This window comes from Mirounga leonina, unplaced genomic scaffold (assembly GCF_011800145.1).
Source record: "Mirounga leonina isolate KUSES-001 unplaced genomic scaffold, KU_Mleo_1.0 Mir_115, whole genome shotgun sequence".
NCBI classification, from domain to species: domain Eukaryota; kingdom Metazoa; phylum Chordata; class Mammalia; order Carnivora; family Phocidae; genus Mirounga; species Mirounga leonina.
The window spans coordinates 10633220-10653461 of NW_023270268.1; the positions used below are offsets into that span (position 1 = coordinate 10633220).

The 20242-nt window shown below is 41.3% G+C and overlaps 1 protein-coding gene and 1 long non-coding RNA gene across 2 annotated transcripts; one reads left to right on the forward strand and one right to left on the reverse strand.

Moving 5' to 3' along the window:
* Positions 1-3513: 3513 nt before the first annotated feature.
* On the reverse strand, positions 3514-12263 carry HIGD1A (HIG1 hypoxia inducible domain family member 1A). Its single transcript, XM_034993047.1, has 4 exons — positions 12157-12263; positions 6206-6320; positions 5426-5560; positions 3514-4540 (listed from the first exon to the last, which is right to left on the reverse strand). Exons 2-4 carry the CDS (start codon positions 6300-6302, stop codon positions 4491-4493), a joined length of 282 nt encoding a protein of 93 aa, XP_034848938.1. The 5' UTR covers positions 6303-6320; positions 12157-12263; the 3' UTR covers positions 3514-4490.
* A 3648-nt stretch (positions 12264-15911) lies between these two features.
* LOC118002551 lies at positions 15912-18887 on the forward strand. Its single transcript, XR_004677058.1, has 3 exons — positions 15912-15936; positions 16081-16124; positions 16937-18887. It is a non-coding gene; the product is annotated as an uncharacterized LOC118002551 (long non-coding RNA).
* The last annotated feature ends 1355 nt before the right edge of the window (positions 18888-20242 follow it).

Consider the following 20242-nt stretch of genomic DNA (forward strand, 5'->3'; position numbering starts at 1 on the left):
GCGCCCGGGCGAGCTTGTGAGCTCCGACTCAGGTCCAGGCCCCCGCAGCAGCTGCGGCTCCCCGGGCTTCAGCCTGGGACCTTCCGCCCTTCCCGGCACTTACAGCGGTCACTCCGCTCCTCACTTCTAAGGCCAGAGCAGCTCTGTCTCCTCTTCCGGACGCCTGCACGCGCTGCCCCGGCGACCGTCACCAGGGAAACCAGAAACGCTCTATGCGTGACGTCACCACGTGTCTACGGAGGCCGACGGGGCTCCGGGTGTTGGAAAAGTGACGGCGGCGTTTGTGGCCCAGGTTGAGGAGGTGTGGGAATCGGGGCGGTGGGCTGGGTGGAAAAAGGCGTCGTGTGCCTGAGACTCTAAAGTTGGCCCAGCCATCCGATTCTGGAACGTATGCTTTAAAAGTTTCGTCGGCCGAACATTTTGGGCAGAGATGCACATTCAGTGGTCCTGTAAGGGAGTTGAAAAGTGAATGATCCCACCACGAAATGTGACGCATGCAGAATGTCTTTGAAAAATATGGGGGGAAATTGTGTTGTGACGGTGAGTGAAAAAAGCAGGACGCAAAATAGCAATTGCTAAATAAAGTTGTGTTTTTTAAAACGGAAACAAGACTGTGAGGAATACATAGAAATATTAAAAGAAAATGGTTATATTTGGATGGTGGAATTACAGTGCTGTTTTTATTTTTGCTTGGGGGATTTATGGTTTATTTTCATCGTGGAAAACACTTGTATGTTTGTTTTTTTAAGACACTGCCCAACTTAAGTCACTACTATATTCAGGCTATATGGAAGCGGGAGGCAAATTTCTATGAAAGGAGATCCAAGGAAGCTTTCCCAATATTTATCGAGGCCTTCATAATTTGAAAATGTCCAGACAGCTCATAATTGCTTTTATTTTTTCCTCATAAGGCATTCACTCCATAGACATTCACGAAGATGTGGCACCAGACCACATTTTGCAACATCAATCAGAATATTGACACTGATACACCTATCTTATTCATGTTTAATTTGTGTTCATGTTTGTGATGTATTTTGTCCTGCTCAATTTTACAACGTGTAGGTTTTCGTACCCACCACCACAGTCAGGACACCGAATACTTCACCACAAGGATCCCTCTCTTGGGAGTTTATAACCACATCCACATCCCTCCCCCACCTCCCAGTCCCTAAAACCTGGTAACCACCCATTTGTCTTTTCTAAAATGTTGTCATTTCAAAATTTTTATATAAATATACAATATCTAACTTTTGGGGATTGATTTTTTTTTTTTTAACTCAAGAGTAATTCTCTGGAAATTGATCCAAATTGTTGTGTATCAATAATTTGCTCCTTTTTATTGCTGGGTAGTTTTCCATGGTATGGATATGCCAGTTTATTTAACCACTTACCCACTGGAAGACTTCTGGGTTGTTTCCAGTTTGGGGATATTATGAATAAAGCTGATATGAACATTTATTTATTTATTTATTTACTGGGTTCCTCTGAGGCGACCAAGTGGACACTGAACTCCAACCTAGAATCATTTATCACTGCTTAATTTGGAAAAAAATTTCTAACATTTACCTTGCTAAAAGCTAATTCTTTATTTCAAACAGAATCAGGTATATAAATAATAATTGGCAGGTCTATCATTTGACACAGGAGAACTTTAAAATACTTTATATTCATTCAGCTTTGTTCTGGCCTAGTATGTATGTTACAACGGGCTTTAGATTTACATGGAGATAGAGCCTAAATTACAAGTTCCTGAAAACTCTCCAAGTAGCATTTCCTCAACTGTGAGGCAAGAGGCTTGCCGGGACTGATCCTCTACTCCAAAATCCTGACGGGGAAGCAGCGTACTTTGAAGATTTCAGTTCCAACTCTTACCACCAGATGTCACTGTTGCTCATCAGAAATAGGGAACCTCCAGTGACAGACTCATGAATGTAAAAAAACAAAACCTACTTATTCCAATTAAACAAATATTTATTGAATATTTATATGAGCCAGGCACTAGTGCCAGGTGCTTTGGATGAAAAAGATCATCATGGCCTCAAAGATACTAGAGGAGACATGGAAGCAATCACACACCAATGCCCCAGTAACATATAACATTAAGCCAAGGAATCAAACTCTCAGTGAAAATCAACATACCATCTCTTTAAAGTACAACATTGCTTCCTGAGGGATACTTTCTCTGACTCCAACCCTGGGTTAAGTCCCCCCACTGGATGTTACTGCTGCTACCTATACCTAGCATTCAACATGCTTTTTTATAATCACTTAACGATGGCCTTCCCTGCTGGACTGTCAGTTGTGAGGACAGGGCCCTCGCACCGGTCCTGCTGCTTTCCCAAGCTTACCACAGTACTGACGGAAGTAGCGGTCATTTGCTGAGTTTACTTATGCATCAGGTGCTATGACAGGCTCCTTACAGTCACCACTACATTTTATCTTCCCAACGACCCTTAGCCACTGATACTGTCCCTATCTTACAGATGAGGAAGCCATGGCTACTTGACTAGTAGGTGGCAGAACTGTGAACCCAGGACTGACTTAATAACATGTAGTATCACATCCACCTGAGCCACTATTAAGAATTTCCATTATCTGATGCCAATCTATTCATCCAGCTAATTTACCACTCTCTTCCTTGAATAAGCAACCCCACCCTTAATAACATAATGCTCAGTTACCCTTTCAACACTTCACTTTTGTGTGGCCTATCCTCTGGCATTGGTCTAGATCAACTTCTCTCAAATGAGTAATTTAGTTTAACAAATCAATAATGTACTCATCTATTAGAGCAACAATTTTCTGAAAATTGTTCCCAAATTTGTTCTACAGAAGGCTTATCCTTCATGAAACAATTGTTGGGACTGCCTACCAGGATCTCCTATCAGGTCTACTGGAACCTGAGAAAATAGTTCCTAGTAATAGCTTTATTTTTAAAGCACTTTTCAAACTCATATAATGACCTATAAGCTATATAGGACTTCTCACTTTATAGCTAAGATTGAGAAAACTTGGATTTGATCCAAGTTATAAAGTCAGTGGTGAGTCAAGACCATGCTGTAACCTCCTGCCTAATTTTATTAATATATGGTAACTGCTGCCACTCCAGTATTAATTTCACAAAGGTCAGCACTGCTAATACCTGTTAGCATCTACAACTTGACTGCCCAGGTTCCAGTCCCAAACCTACACCCCTCTCTAGCTATGTGATCCTGGGTTAGATATTTACACTGTTCATGCCTCAGCCTCCTCCTCTGTTAAATAAGGATCATAGTTCCTACCTCTTAGGGTTGTTAGGAAATCCAAATGACATTATACATGAAAAGCACTTAGAATAGTGTGTGGCACATAGTAAATACTCAATAGATACTATTATTCCTATTTGATAAATATTCTTTAACCATAGTTCCTACCAAAGGTACAAAACATTCTCTCTCTTCTTGGAACTTAATCCTTGTGTTACTTTGAGGAATGATTGATTTTTTCCAAACGGAAATAAATACAAGGCAATTGATGTGTTCACTGACTTTACTAACACTACATTTACCATGTTATCACCATGGAATGTAAATTCAGGTTAGACAAGAAAATTTCACAAGTGTAATAAAGCATTCTGGAATATACCAAAGTTTGTGTATAATGTCTGACCAAACCACCTTGCTGATGAATCGTTAATCACTTCAATTATAGGTAATTTGTTAACATTTATGATTCTTACAGAGAAAATAAACAAACTTCATACATTTAAAAAGTGTTTTTCATCTAACCTTTGCATTAGTACTTAAAATACACATTTCTATTTTAAGATAACATTTAAAAATTATTCTAATACAACAGCAGCATAAATATAACTCTGCAATTACAAAAAAAGCTAAACTGGGATCCACAGTTAAGTTATTCTCACGTTTACAAGTATGATTCTGAAATAAATACTACTTCTAAGCAGCTGTTATCGGCTTTTTTAGGTTTGGTTTAAATACATGTATTTTCGGTTTGGGGAAGCTTATTATATTATATTCCATGCACTGTTCTGACAGGGTTAAGAGCCAACCAGCCCTAAAAACTGAAGTACTCAGTCTGCAAAACAGGCAGAAAAAAGTTAAATGGGATTCCTACATAACATCAAAAGCATGTGATATTCTGCAGCAACTGGGAGTACTCAGGATTGACAAACTGTCCTCTTTTTAACTGATTTTATCAGAAGAGTTTAAGAAGGAGCATATTTTACCACTATCAAGTACATTTAAAAGTGACATGTTTCTTTTGTTCTAATTTGACTCCGCTGAATGACCTAGCTAGTTAACTGGTCACTAGTAATTTGGTTACCAGGCAAATCAAGCCTGCAAGAAAGGAAGCCAATATTTAAATTACTGTGTTATTGTGTGACCCATTCAAATGATTTATTTTCAACATAAACATATAAACTCAGTATGAGATGCCTAGCTAAAGCAAGCACCACCAACAAAACCAAGACAGTTTCTCTTCTTCTAAGGTTTAGGCTTTGCCCAGAATTCCTTATACATGGAATAGCCCATACCTAAAGAAAAAAAAAATGTATTAGTTAAACATTTAATATTTTCCACGATATTAAGAAAATTAAAAACAGTTCATAAAATAGCTAAAAGCCTCCTAGCATGCAATATTTACAAGAGGAACAAGACCCTAGGCTGCTTATACTCTTGCCTTCTTAAACTATTTAAATTTCTGAAATTCTTTTTATATAGGTTCCTAAGCAGCTCAAGGCTAGTATGACTAGTTCAGACTACTGAAATATTTGTTTTAAAGATCAATATTTATCTTACAACTTTAAAAGGAGTCACTCTTGCTATGTAACAATAAGTAAAGTCAACGAATTATAAAGCCAATAAAAGAGTGTAATACCTACATCAAAAAAATCTTTTCCAGGGCACCTGGGTGGCTCAGTCGGTTAAGCATCCGACTCTTGATTTCAGCTCAGGTCATGATCTCAGGGTCCTGAGATCAAGCCCCGTGTTGGGCTCTGCGCTGAGCATGGAGGCTGCTTAAGATTCTCTCTCTCCCTCTCCCTCAGCCTGTCCCACCCCTCTCAGGCTCTCTCTAAAAAAAAAACAACAAACTTTTCCACTTCCAAAAATTCAATAAAATAGTAGTCCTATGTCTCTCCCAGATAATGGATCTTACTACCAACCCTATTTACATATCTAGACTCCAGTGAAATTATAAACTCTGTGATGGACAGAATTGCTTTTTCTTTCTTTAAAACACTGGTAAGATGTATCACAGACAGTAAAATTTTGTCACTACTTGAACTATTAATCCAATTTTTATGTGAAAATAGATGTGACATTTCAAACTACTTCAAAGTCAGCAAAAAGTATCTCCCTTGATTTATAAAACCTATTAATGGGAATTACAAACTTGAAAATTTCCTCTAAGAACCTACCGAGAGTCATTGCTCCCACAACAAAGCCTTGGGCTGCCACACGCATGTGGATCAGGTGAACAGACATTTTAGTATTTCCCCTGCTCTTCAATTTATATAATCCATATGCAACGATTGCTGCAAACCCCGCCATTCCTGTAAAACAAATAGTCACAAGTTTGTCATATGCATGGGGTCAGGGAACCAAGATGACTTTACTATCAATCAGTGTACTTTCTACTATTTTTACAAAGATGTTTCATTGAGACCATTAATTAACTAACATACAAACTGAGTTTTTAATTTTCCCCCTCAAAACCCAAAATCCATAATCGGTAGCAAACAGCAGATTCAGAAAGTTAAGATCATCTTCAAAATGTGGGCTGTGGAGCCAGTAGGTGCTTTAAGAGTGCCAAGGGAACTCTTCCTCTCAGTCCTACTTCCTTCCCTGAAGGGAATCAGGTAACATAGCAGAGACTGTAATAAACCGTAACTGTGAGGGTAAGCTTTTTTTTTTTTTGAGTCTTGTGAGTCCTTCTAGCAAATCACTGAGACTGAGGGTGGTCATGGGGTCCCCCACACATTCACTGAAATAAGAGTCAATAAACAAAGGCTTCTGAAGACACACAGAAGAATTTTTATAGAGAGAGTTGTATCAAGCCAATCTTACATATTTCAACATATGAACAAAATATATGAAAACAAATGCTTTCAGATGTGCTTGATGAATGAGTTGACCACACTTCTACTGAGTTAAAGCTTACAACAGACAGATTATTAGAACATCAATGTCAAACTTACCAATGGGAACAAACGGTGCTTCTCTAGCTTTTCGGATAAGTTTAGATCCCTGATCTTCATCGTATGAAGAAAGAGAAACATCTGTGCCGGTTGACATAGTGGCTGAAGAATCCTCCTGAAAGAGAATTTCCAGGAGGTTCTATAATTAAAAGCAACTACTACACTGAATGGCTGGATGTATTTAAAATACTCCTAGTTTCCACATAAATACGTGGTGTGTTATCCATGAAATTTAAAAAGTATATTTTAGAAACTAACTGTATTTTTAACCCACAGCTACTTTTAGGAAGAGTTGTATTTATCCCCCCCCCCATTGTTTTGATGTTTATCCCATACAACCAATCCCTTTTTATTTTTATTTATTTATTTATGTTTAAATAGGCTCCACACTTAGCATGGAGCCCAACATGTGGCTTGAACTCACAACCCTGAGATCAAGAGTCGGAAGCTTAACCGACTGAGCTACTGGGGCACCCCAACCAATTCCTCTTTAGCACCACATCGCCGATAACAGTGAAATTTTTTTTTTTTAATCGAAATAACTTTTGTCAATTAAAATAGTAGCCATTCAGTTGGTTAAGCGACTGCCTTCGGCTCAGGTCATGATCCTGGAGTCCCGGGATCGAGTCCCGCATTGGGCTCCCTGCTCGGCAGGGAGTCTGCTTCTCCCTCTGACCCTCCTCCCTCTCATGCTCTCTGTCTCTCATTCTCTCTGTCTCAAATATATAAATAAAATCTTAAAAAAAAAATAGTAGCCATTGATTTTCTGGCTATTTTCACACTTAGTTAATTTAACGACTTCACTCAAACCAAACCAATACTCCTTACTGCCTCTTCAAAACATGTTGAATATCCTACTAAACACTTTTGAGTGTAGTTTTCATTGGTTACAACTGAGACTGACTTATCGACTCCAACATGCTACATGGTTTCAGTTCTCACCTTTGAATAGCTTCCCCTAGTACATTAAGTGGCTGTTTTGGGGGGGGGGGGGAAAGATTACAGCTGTTCTGAATAACCAAAATTTCTACTTAGCTCATTATTTACTTCTTTATAAGAATAAGCTTTTATTGGGGCGCCTGGGTGGCTCAGTCAGTTAAGTGGCTGCCTTGGCTCAGGTCATGATCTCAGGGTCCTGGGATTGAGCCCCACCATTGGGCTCTCCGCTCAGTCAGCAGCGAGTCTGCTTCTCCCTCTCCCTCTGTAATCTCTCTCGCTCAAATAAAATCTTAAAAGGGCGCCTGGGTGGCTCAGTTGGTTAAGCGACTGCCTTCAGCTCAGGTCATGATCCCAGGGTCCTGGGATCGAGTCCCGCATCGGGCTCCCTGCTCTGCGGGGAGCCTGCTTCTCCCTCTCCAACTCCCCCTGCTTGTGTTCCCTCTCTCGCTGTGTCTCTCTCTGTCAAATAAATAAATAAAATCTTTAAAAAAAAAAAAAGGGGGACAAAGCTTTTATTTTAAACACTATTGCTAGAAATGCCTCTTTTGAAGCATAATTTACGTTCAACTGAACATAATACAGCGTTTTAGTTTAGTTTTTTTTTTTTTTTTACTTAGGGTTAGCATTTTTAACATCACTGCAGCAAAAAAACTAAACAACCCTCAGGGTCTTCTTAATGAATGAGTATCTCCTAAGCTTCAGCTCTACTTTCCCTTACAGAACTTACATTCCCTGGACCTCCCTCTTAAAATTCTCTACCTCCATTCTCCCTTTTTCGGTCATCTCTCTTTACACAGGAAGCTATTTAATAGGTGTTTCATCATAATGAGAACATAAATTCAGCTTCACCTTAGTCACAATAAATATGTATATACTTCCTTCTTCACTGAGCTGATTTAAACCGCCCGTAAATGTGATCCATAGATAAAAGAAGGGAGTCAAACACAGTATATTAAGTGTACAAGTCTGATTAGTGTCAGTTACAATAACTTCAAAAGTCAATTGCCCATCCCACTACCTATATAACATCTTACCTCCACCTCTGGGTTTTTCATGTGCATCATGCATCATACTCCCTTCAATAATAACTCTCATTCAACACTTTGCTATTCCAGGAGTGTTAGTAGTAGGTAACACCCTCAAAGAAAATCCAACTCTAGAGGGAGGCGTAGTCCTTAGTTTGAAAGTGAAATCATCCTTCTCAGCCCCCATCCCCATTGGGAAGAATCCAATTCTGTTATCTGACAAAGAAAACCTTAATCCAGAGTTGTACAGCATCACACAGCTAAATAAGAGGAAACTCAGATTCGAACTAGTCTTTCTCTTCTTTTTTTGTACTCCGTTACAGGCTAACTGAATAAACCCCTACTTACTGAGCTTTTATTATATACAAGGTTCAACAAGCTCTAGGTTCAGGACGCTCACTATATATGTGAAGAGTTAAAACAAACACTAAAATAATTAATGGTTAAAAAATTAGATTTTTTTTTTTTTTTTAAAGGGACAGAATAGAGTATGATTACTTCCAAGAGCATAACAGAGAATGAGAACTGAATTTAGTGTGTGGTATCTTTTAGCTAAAGTAGGTTTGGGAAATATTTGAGACTGGCCTTTAAGAAACTACATAAGTGGACTAGATATTAAACATTTTATTTTAGGCGAGTATATGCTTATTTGTTGCTTTCAAAACGAACCTTAAGCTTCTCAAAGTCATGAAGGTTTATCACAGATCCTCCTTCCACCTTTCTGGCCATGAACCCCATAATCTAATCACATTAAATTTCTTAAAGATGTTCTCTGTACTTCAGTGCCTATGTACAAGCTGATTTCTCTGCCTAACACTTTTCCTCCCTTTTCATCTCCTTCAGACACTTTTTCCTAGCTAACGCCTCTCATTTTTCAGGTTCTTAATTAACTTTCATTGGAAGTCTCCTTTGACTTTCTAAGTATGATCATTGCTTTGATTATGCAGTCTCTAAAATATGCTTTCTCTAAAATAATTCTTTCTTATAAATGCCTGTTCAATTGTCTCTCTTGCTAGAATCCTTGAAGTTAGCAGGCCATACATGTCTTGCCTGTATCTATAGCTCCACTGCTTGGCATGATGCTTTGCATGCAGTAAGCATAGCACAAAATATTTGTTGAATAAATATAAAAATAATCTATTTCAACAATTAAAATTATTGTTAATTTGGGAAAATTTGGTGAAAACAATAACAAGTAAACACATTTGTAGAGTTCAACTGGTCAGTAAGAAAAATGCCAAACTGTAGGTACCTAAGTGCTTATTTAATTTTTGTATTTTATTTATGAAAGAAGATATGAAGATAATGATAGAAATGATAACTTGAGTAGGTCTTAGTTCCTTGCAACCACAAGAGACCAAACTATTATATAACACAATCCACTTTTTAAAACTAGCACCTTCTTGGGGCGCCTGGGTGGCTCAGTCGGTTAAGCGTCTGCCTTCAGCTCAGGTCATGATCCCAGGGTCCTGGGATCGAGCCCCACATCGGGCTCCCTGCTCAGCGGAGAGCCTGCTTCTCCTTCTCCCTCTGCCTGCCTCTCGGCCTACCTGTACTCTCTATCTCTCTGTCAAATAAATAAATAAAATATTTTAAATAAAAAAAAAAATAAATAAAACTAGCACCTTCTTTTGCAGATATATGCATGTTTTCTTCCTTTGCCTTAATTATTCCTAAACTAAGAAGTCATTTGGGAATTATCTTTAAAAACAAGAAAGTCAGTGGTCTTTCCTCTAATCTTTCACCTCTGGATCAGTGTAAATTGTTCAACTGGTCAATGGAGCAGAAGTTTTTTCTCCCTCCTTCAGGAAGGAAGGGGATGGCAATTTCTCTCCTGTATATAAAAGAAGAAAATCCACTCATCTCCATTCCTCACCTATGATAGAGACTCTGAAGTTTGTATGGGTAGGAGATTTGATCTGGTTTTCAGAAAGTAATCCTTAGGGTAATAAGGGTGTGGGGGAAACCATGTGGTCATTATTTGCTTTCAGTGACTAATGATAACCTGTTTCTGATTGAGAACACCTTGTGGCGCATTTGAAGATAAAATTAATAAAGAGGAATATAAAAAGTCCAACACATCACAGATTTATTATACTATACTTCAAATTATATTTTTATACCTAATATACTATATATTCATAACACTCCTTGCATATAAAATTTTGATAATTCTCTTCCTAATTACCATCTGAAAGTTTCCCAAGTATTCATGATTTACAGCCACACAAATTGAAAATGGCTAACTTTTAATGTATCAGGATCAGTAACTATGAATCATATAATTTGAGAATAACAACCCAGACAATCGATGCCAGTAGCCCAATTTTACAGATGGAAAAAGGCTATATGAATTGTTCAACATCAAGAATGTATCTCTGGCAGGGGAGGATTAGAACCCAGATCTCCTGATACAGTCCAGAGTTGTTCTGATTGACAACATATTGCCAAAGCATCAGTCTTTTGCTGGTAATATATTTAATCTGAAAAATATTAAAATCCATTCCTGAACAGAAGCCTGCCTTTCTTTCTTTGAATTGTAAAAAATATGCAAGTCACGCCTAAAATTAAATGGAACTTTCTTCCCCAGTGACTTAACTCATCCACCAATTTCAACTGTGCTTTGAACAGATCTTTTTCACTAGCAGGACTTCTAGATTTCCCTTTAATTTTCTCATCTGCCCACAGCAATTGACCCAGATCTCTGCCAAAAAGTTGAACAGGTAGAAAAAGAGGCACCAATGACCAGATGATATTCAAAGCCAATCTGAAAACACTAATTATTCTCTAAACTTAGTAAGATACTACTGCAGACCTTTCCAAATGCATGGGAACCTAGAAAAGATGTCAGGGAAGATGAGCTGCCCAGCATGAGGTGATGTAACAGACTGAAGGATCTTCACAGCCTGTCATTTTGGTCACAGAACTACTAACAGCAAGGACTTCAAATTTTGATTTTCCATCAGTCACCTGTCAGCTTGTTTAAAATGGCTGCAAAGGCCCCACCCTGGAGATTCTGGTTCAGAGGGTCTGGGGCAGGGCCCAAGGAATCTGTATTTTAAGAAGCCCCCTTCAACTGCTTCTGGGGCACAAGGAACTAAGAGATGCCCTGGTACTCAGGACTCAAACTTGTGCGTCACGCTGGGACCTGGTGCCTCTTCAGTCTGTCTGAACTTTTCCATCCAAACCGGTCCAACTCGAAAGTGCCTGGGTACTTCTGGAAGTATAAATCCTGTGGTGGGGATTACCCGACAGAAGGAACTATGTGCTGCCCACACCCGTATCTGAGAGAGAAAGGCGAGAAACACTGCCGAATCATTGCAGCTGCTCCCAATTCTAAACCCGCGCTGTTCTCTAACCCCTAACTGGCGGGCTTAGCTTTCTTGGAAGAAATTTAAATTCCGTTACAGATGCTTTATACAGGGCCTGGGGCCTTCTTACCTTCCCAGGGTAGGAGGAAACCCGGGGTCGTGGAGAAGAGTAAGGTCCTGTGGTTTTACGCCCTCAACCTTTCGAGCCGCCCCCCCCCCCTCCCGTGACCTTGTCGGGACTCCAAGGCCGGAGCGCTTGCCCTCCCAACCCTTCCTCCTCACCCGCCGCGCGGCCCCGCTCTCCGGAAGGCTCCCGGCTCCGGGTACTATCCGCGCTACCGGCTCCCTGAGGTCGGCCCCAGCCCCCTGCAAGGCTCTCTCATTACCGCCCCCTCCGTGAGTCTTCCCTCTCGGCCACGATTCACTGCACGAGCTTCTACTTCATCCCCTCACCCGAAGGCCATCAGACCCCCCAACTTTCCCTGAACCACGAGGTCGGGCCCGAAACCCGCCAATTCCACCTCGCCCCCTTCAACCCGGGCATCTCCCCCCTCCTCCCAGCCCCGCGGACGCCACCACTCCCAAGGCGCTCTCGGCCCAGCCAAGCGCTGCCTGGCTTCTTCCCGCTCCGCGGTCGGGTATCGTCCGCTCCACGACTCCCTCAATCTTCACTTACCTACAACGCTAGGAATTCGGCTCCAGCCGGTTTCTGGCGCTCTCCCACGCTCCTCGTCCAGCCGGCTTCTTCTCGTCCCGCCCACACCTGGCCCTAGCCAATCAGAAGCCAGCGGCCCGCAGGCGAGGGTCCCGGTGGGTGCGTGCGTGTGCGCGATGCGTAAGGCGGGTCCCGGATTGGCTGGGGCGACGAGCGCGGGCGGCGGCTCCGCGTCTCCGGCTCCCGCGTAGGGATCTCGTCATGGGTGAGAGTTCACGGGCAGGGCTTCGCGCGAGCGCTCTTCAGCGCCCCCGGCTCCGACTGTCTCGCGGCTCTTTCTCCTCGTGCAGCGGCGGCGAGCACCGCGAACGTGGCGTGCTCCGAGCGCGGGTGGGGCGGGGCCGGCCATGAGGGGTTTCGGCCGCCGCCGGCCCTTGGGAGACTCGAGGGAGGACGTTCCTGCCTGCGGGGGCGCCAGCGGCGGGGCGGCGACGGAGCCCTCGTCCCGTCCCGTCCCGTTCCGTTCCCCTGGTGGTTATGTGCTGCCACGAACGTGCGCTGTCGGGCCTCTCGTGGAGCCTTTCTTGGAGTTTACGTTGTGGTGAGGGGCAGCCATTGGTCGCAAGCATGGGTTCGCTAGAGGAGACCTCACCCAGAATGGGGCCGGGGGTGGTTCTCCCAGGAAAGAAGTGTCAGCGGCCCCTGGTGACAGTGAACTTCCGGAGACAGAGGCCCCAGGCTCGTTGGTATGACAGATAATCATTCAGTATGGCGAACTGATGCAAAGCATCAACGACAGTGCCCTAGGGAATATGTCTGCGACTAAATTACAGTCCCTTAGTAGAACCGCGAATTGAGGCATATTGCCAACGCTGTATCACACAGGTTGGAACTAAGTGCCATGGGCTCCGGATTTTGGAAATCTTTTGTCTCATAATTAAGACACATGTAGAAAACATTCATGCTACACTTGTTCTTAGCCAGAAGGCCGAGAAGCGATGAAAACATTCATGCTATGGATGATGAATTAAAAACCCCATACCTTGATTATATGGAACGCTTTCAGCTACTTGAAGGCACATATTTTTTTCTGGTTCATGCCCATCTCTCCCAGAACACTGTCTTTGAGCTCAGTAGGAGCCCGGTGATGTTAAATGAAGAAAAGACATAACCGGGCGCCTGGGTGGCTCAGTTGGTCAAGCGACTGCCTTCGGCTTGGGTCATGATCCTGGAGTCCCGGGATCGAGTCCCGCATCGGGCTCCCTGCGCGGCAGGGAGTCTGCTTCTCCCCCTGACCCTCCTCCCTCTCATGCTCTCTCTCTCATTCTCTCTCTCTCAAATAAATAAATAAAATCTTTAAAAAAAAAAAAAAGACATAACCGATGCAGTAATTGGAGGGCTGCAAAAAATAAGTAGGGATGATCAGGGACTTATTTAGGATAATTAAAATGACAAAAGAGCCGAAGAGACTTGAATATGAAAGCAAGTCATTAATAAGTCCTGTGATTCTGGAAATACAAAGGCTAACAGCAGTAGTGAGCATATTCATTCCTGAAGGGGATTTCTATAAATCAAAATAATGTTAGCTAATTTGCTCATTTCCAGAGAATGAGATTTGGGTCGAGGGAAACGGGTGTTAGCCCCAGGCTGAACAGGTAGTAGTCATGACCGAGGGTTTTACTTCTCAAAACTTCACTTTCTTCATTTGTAAAACGGAGATAACAGTGGTGCTGGTTAATGAGGAAATACACGTGGTGTTAGCACAGTGTCTGGCATGAAAAGTGCTTTAGAAGTGCTATTGCTTTAAAAAATTACTGTGCTGTGAATTGTATGGAAAGAGGCAGACCCTGCCCTATTTGTGTGAGAAATTATCTCTTTCTGATTGGTATATAGAAACCAAAATCTTGGTAAATTATAATGATAAATATCTGAAACAATCAGATAATGTAGAAGATTTTTTTATTTTTATTTATTTTTTAGATTTTATTTATTTATCTGACAGAGAGCACACAAGCAGGGGAAGGGAGAGGGAGAAGCAGGCTCTCCATTGAGCAGGGAGCCTGACATGGGGCTCGATCCCAGGACCCTGTGGATCACCGACAGCCACCCACGTGCTCCTGTAGATTTTTTTAATAGAAATTATTCTGCTGCACTTTATTCCATATTGTGTTACAAGAAAAGGACAGTGACAACTGACAAACCATTACATCTTTCATAATGTAGACATAATTGGTAACAAATGTACATCATGTATTATTTCATTCTCCTTACTCTGTCACTTAGAAGTATAATTGATGCAGAAGACATTAAAAAATTATTTGGTTTCTCATGTATTAAACTAACCCACTTGTAGTTTATGGAAGGGAAGACAGCACAGAAGTATCTGCCTATTTTGTTAATTTCTCCTCTTTAAAGAGCCTTTGTAACTTCTCATGTTCCAAGTAGCAGTCTACACATGATCATATCTACTACAAGAGAAATGGGATTCTAAACTCAGATGTCTTTTTAGGCTGAGGCCCAGCTTAAAGGTACATTACCTTGTACCTTTATCCTTGTATCCTTCTTAAAACTGCTTTGTGATCTTTGTGGAATTTTGTCTAAACCAAATGTTAAACCTTTTGAGCAAATTGGTAATATCCACAGATATTTTTAAAACCAGAGTTAAAAGTCCCCTTCAGCAATCACTGGACATGTATATTGTGTTGGGTACTATACTGGATTCGGAAGTTAAAGACTTAGTCCCTTCTCTGAGATGATTTATAATCTTTTTAGGTAGAAGGAACAGGTATAGAAAAACATCAAAGACAGTTTGTGGTAAGTGCTTTGAACGCAGCTTCAGGTAGATATCCTAGTGAGTGTGCAGTTTCAGAGAAGGCTTCTTGGGACTGGGGCTTGGGTGAGTGAACTTTGAAGAATGATTAGCATGTAAATAAGTTGGGAGACTATTCCAGAAAGAGGAAACAGTGGGCAGAGGAATAGCAGTAGACTATAGGATTGTAGCTCTAGCATGGACAATGAGTGGGGAAAAGGCAAAAAAAAAAAATTGTGACTAAAGCAGAGTCAGAATAATGGGAAGTAGGTTTAAGCTACATGGGAGAGGACTTTAAACGCTAATTAACTTGCACAGTATTCTATTAGGTGGCCCTTGAAGGTTTTGGAGCAGGATGTTGACAGGAATACATTTGAGGTAATTTGTAGTGAAGTAGAATGGATTAGAAAGGGAATATCAGTATTAGCCAGAAAATTAAAAACTATTCAGTATATATAGTTCATTGTATTATTTGTACTGAGTCCACATCCTTTGTCTCAAGGATATGGAAGGAAGGCTGCTACATGCAGGGGCGTCATCCCTCTGTCCTCCTGGACAAGGATTACTGCTTTGAAAAAGCAATAATCCTTACAAAGCAATTCCCAGGGAGAACTGTCAAGGCCCAGACCATCATAAAATTCCACGTTAGAGGACCGCCCTGCTGCGCCACTCATAATATTCTACAGTTTTGTACCTTTACACTTTGCAGAGTCATGGAATAGTACTTAAGCTGTTTGTTTTAAATAAAAACTTACCAGGCACATTAATAGCATGTTTTAAAGTTTTATTTCTTGATTTTTTTTAAAGATTTTATTTATTTATTTTGACAGAGAGCACAAGCAGGGGGAGTAGCGGAGGCAGAGGGAGAAGCAGACTCCCTGCTGAGCCTGGAGCCTGAAGACCCTGGAATCATGACCGGAGCTGAAAGCAGACACTTAACGGACTTAGCCACCCAAGTGCCCCTAAAGTTTTATTTAAAACTAGCCCACAAGGTAGGAGCTAACAAACAAAAGAATCTCCCGTGGCAAACAAACAAAAAAAGAATCTCCTGTGGCAAAAAGTGATTGGGTCCCTCCCTGGACTGCTTATGCAAGTCTTTCAAGAGTTTTGTAAGAAATGCTATTTTTTTTCCCCAGAAGGAGCAGCTGCTGATCACGTCAGACCACCATGTTCTGCTCGGGTATGACAGTTTCTCTTGTTCACAACTTACACATTTCAGAACGTTAAGTCTGAGGTACCTAGTCCATCGCTCTGCCCTTTAGGAAGTATAGTTCTAAAATGCAATCTCAGAACTCTCCAGAGGGAGGAAAGTCACAACCACCTTTTAAATTTTATGAGACGCAGTATAATAGTGTTTAAGACCACAGACTCTCGAGCTTGCTTTGCTGCTTACAAGCTATGTGATACTGAGCAAGTTACTTAATCATTCTATGCCTCAGTGTCTTCATTTGTACAATAATAGGACCTACATAATAGGACTCTTGGGAGGCTCAAATGATATGTAAAACTGCAACATTGCCTGGCATATATAATAAGTGCTATATATGTTAATTATTATGACATTTTTGGTTTTGTTTTTGTGTGTGAATTCCTATCAGTTCAGCTTATCTAAGCTGTAAACACAACTAATAGTTTCACTTGTGTGTATGTGTTTGCGTGGTTTCCATTTTTAAAAGTCTTTTGGTTACAGAGGATTTGCATAAAAATCATAAGTATAAGATGCACACAACCAGACTTTAGGAGAGCAGAAGCAAGGAACTATCAGACGCCTTTCATCTCTTCAGTTGACACTGTCTCCTACTTTTATATCATTGGTTTCATTCAACCATGTAAAATATTTTTCCTATTAGTAATCAATATGGCAGTAGGATTTGTGTGTTTAGATAGTGATATTTTCTGTAGTGAACAAACATATATTATACTTTAAATGTTTTAGTCTTGAATTGATTTTTCCACTAATGCACTTAGTATTATTTGTTATTGTTGTTCCAGGCAGGAACATTCTTCTTAACAAGTACCAAGGGGGAAAAAATGTGGTGGAGTGGAAGGGGGACTGGCCTGTCCCCCCAGGATTGCTACATGCATGTAGTCAAAAGACATGGATTTGAATGCTGACTTGAATGCTTCTTGACATTATGACCTTAAACAAGTTACTTAGCCTGTTGGAACCTCAACTTTTCATCAACAAAATAGAGATATTAATAGGTACCTGATAGGGTTACACTGTGTGATCTAAATAACCCTATATAAGATACCAAGAACAGTGCATGGAACAATAGACACTCATGAGTTCCCCTCTCTAAACTAGCCCCCTTCCTCTTGCTGCCATATTCCTCAGCAGTAACCAGCAAAGTATCTTAAATTACTTCTCTAGACCTCTTAAGTTTCCTGAACCATGCTACTAAGTCATCCTTTTATTTATCTTTGCTCAGCCTCACCTTTCATTCCCCTACTAACCATTTCCACAGAGAGCACTGAGAACTTCTCTCACCTGTCCCTTTGCCCCCACCTCTGGACTTACCTGCATCCACCTCAGTCATTTCTCCTGGTCTTGGGCGCCTTTCTCCCACTGAACACCAATCACCCCTGTACTGGATTCCATCATTTCTTGCCACCTCAGCTGTCAACTGTTTGCTCTCTCATCTGTAATTTTGCTTGTTCTCTCTTGTTACAGGCTTCTCATACCCAAGATTCTTCTGCTTATAAAAAGCCTCTTTGTAGCTTCTTAATCTTTTCTGTAGTTATTGCTCTATTTTCTCTCACCCTGGCTTGGGAGAAAAAAATATATACATATTATTTCCACATCACTCTTCGCTTGACCCACTGGTTTCTATTCCTGTCACACTACTAAGACTACAATAGTGAAGGACATCATTCAGTGGATATAATTCAGTTTCTCCACACATATATGACTTGACTACCATACTTGATACCACGAATCTTCTCTTGACACCTTTCTTTTGATTCTTGCAATCTGGCCATTCTTTCTTAGTTCCTATCACTGAATTCACTTCCTCTGTCCCTTAAATGTTGGTGTTTTCCAGGATTCTGTTCTCACACTTTCCTTCTTACTCTCTTTTCTCCTCTTGGGATGATCTCATGTACCCTCATTGTTTTTCATTCTCATCTATATACTGATGCTCTCTTGTCCTCTCTCTGCCTGAGCTCTAGAACTCTAGATTCAATTGTGTGTTGGACGTCTCTACCTCAGTAGTCCACAGATGCCACAACATGTCCATAAATGAATTAATCATGTCTTTCCTCTCCTTCCCCCTACTCTGGACACTCCCCTCCTGATAAGCCTATACTTTCTCCTCAATTTCCTGAGTTGGTTGGTGGAACAGCTATCCATCCCATTAACCAAATATGAAACCTGGATCAATCCTTTGTTGACACAACTTCCTCCTTTCTCCACATCCAGCCAGTGACATCTGAGCAGAGAGCTGAATGACGAGGGGCCAGCCCTATGAAGCTCTGGGGGGGAATATCTAAGGCAGAGATGAGACTCTGCCTTTACTGTCATAGTAATGTGCTCTGACCAAACTGGCCCAGGTTTGCCTGACTCCTGTATGCAGTGATGTTAAGAGAATTATTTATACAGGAAAGCTCTTAAACAGATCAAATAAGGAAATGCATTTACATCATCTTAGGGTAGAACACAAGACTGTTTTCACTGACAATATTTTCAAACAAAAAGCTGCGAGGTTGTCACTAAAAAATGGATCTTAGATTCATTGCAGCTCCTCAAATTCCTTTTTTGTTCTTTGGGAGAGGGAGCAGGGGAGATGGGCAGGTGGGCTGGGCAGGCACAGACCTCCCCTAACTTAGCTATATCTCTCCTGCCTATTGGCTTTGTTTTGAAGACACTTGGATTTGGGATTAACAACACAATCATTCCTTCTTAAAAATTTATATAATTTTATATTCCATATGTTTTGTTATTAAATATGCCCTTTAATAGAAAATATTCAGTTTTGGGTTTTATATCCTGATTTTTTAAATTAGAAAACTTATAATCTTATATAATCTATATAACTAAAAAGATTGCCTTATTTTTATGATCTGTATTTTGCACAGATATGGAACTAGGTTATACGAAAACACAATTGATTACTGGAAGCAAAAGCTTTCTGTTTATCATAAGCAAATAGCTCTTTCCATCAGAAAGGATAAACGTGATCTTCTCCCTGGGCTCCCTCCCTAGCTGCTTGCTGGCACTTGATACGATGTTGAGTACTGTGGTTATATGTGAACGTTGGGTTGCCAGCACCATGGCAGCAGAGCCTCTGTTACAGAGCGATCTTTGTATCGCCCACGGCGCTAGCCTAGTGGTGTCCTGCACATAGGAGGCCTCCAGTAAGTACTGACTGAATGACTCAAGGTTGTCTCTTTGCAGAGGTGAGTACCTGAGTTCAGTGACACGAGCTGCATTTCAGCTACTGGGGCTGCAGTAGCCAGGCGGGGCCTGTGGGCTCCTATGGCTTCTGAATTCTCTTGGTCACCCACCCTTTACACGGTCGTCCTGTCACAGCCCCCCTCGCTTCTCCCCCACTGCCTTGGATACTGATTGCCTCTCGGCTTCCCCTCACTCTGTCTCTCTCTCAACAATGATTTAGGGCTATTTTTATAGTCTGCTAATTCTCTGAGAATGAGGTGCCTCTTCTGGGAGCCACTGCCATCCTCATTGGCACTGCAAATAGGTTTTTGTTGACTGATCTCCAGGCTCTCCAAGTCATTTTGCCCTCACCCTGATTACAAGGCACCATCTGTTTGCCTCGATGGCTTAATGAATCAAGGGCTCATAAATGTATCCGATATCTAAAATGATCCAAATCACAGTGAGGACAGGATAATGGTGTCCTTCACCAGAAATGGATGGACAGTTACTTTTATAGCTTTGCAGAAAAACGGATATGCAGACACTTCACCCAAATTGGTGGCCCTGAGTTACTCTCCCTGTGCTGATGCTTCTGCTCAGGGACAGGAACCTGCCTGCCCTGTTTCAGGAGACACAAGAAGAGAAAGATTATCTGTCTGACCCATGTTCACTCAGTGAATCAGCAGTCAAGTACTAGCCATAGTCCTTCTGCCACTTTGGTTTATAAGGGTCAGAAGAATTTTTCAAGCATGAAAAATATTAGAATAACCATTAAAAACGTGAGCTAGTAACCTTGGCCTGTTGCCTAGTGTAATACGACTGTTCAGAGGGAAATCCCGTGCAGTGAGACAGCTGATTGTGGTTGTGTGTACTACAGGGTGATTTCTGTAGAAATTGGGTGGGTTGTTAAGTAGTTTTAA

Excerpts from the sequence above, each read along its gene's own strand:
- HIGD1A (XM_034993047.1), bottom strand. The coding sequence starts at position 6,302 with ATGTCAACCGGCACAGATGTTTCTCTTTCTTCATACGATGAAGATCAG. Across the intron at positions 5,561-6,205 it reads AGCACCGTTTGTTCCCATTG|GAATGGCGGGGTTTGCAGCA; the intron begins GTAAGTTTGACA and ends TTTGTTTTACAG. Across the intron at positions 4,541-5,425 it reads TGTGGGAGCAATGACTCTCG|GTATGGGCTATTCCATGTAT; the intron begins GTAGGTTCTTAG and ends TTTTTTCTTTAG.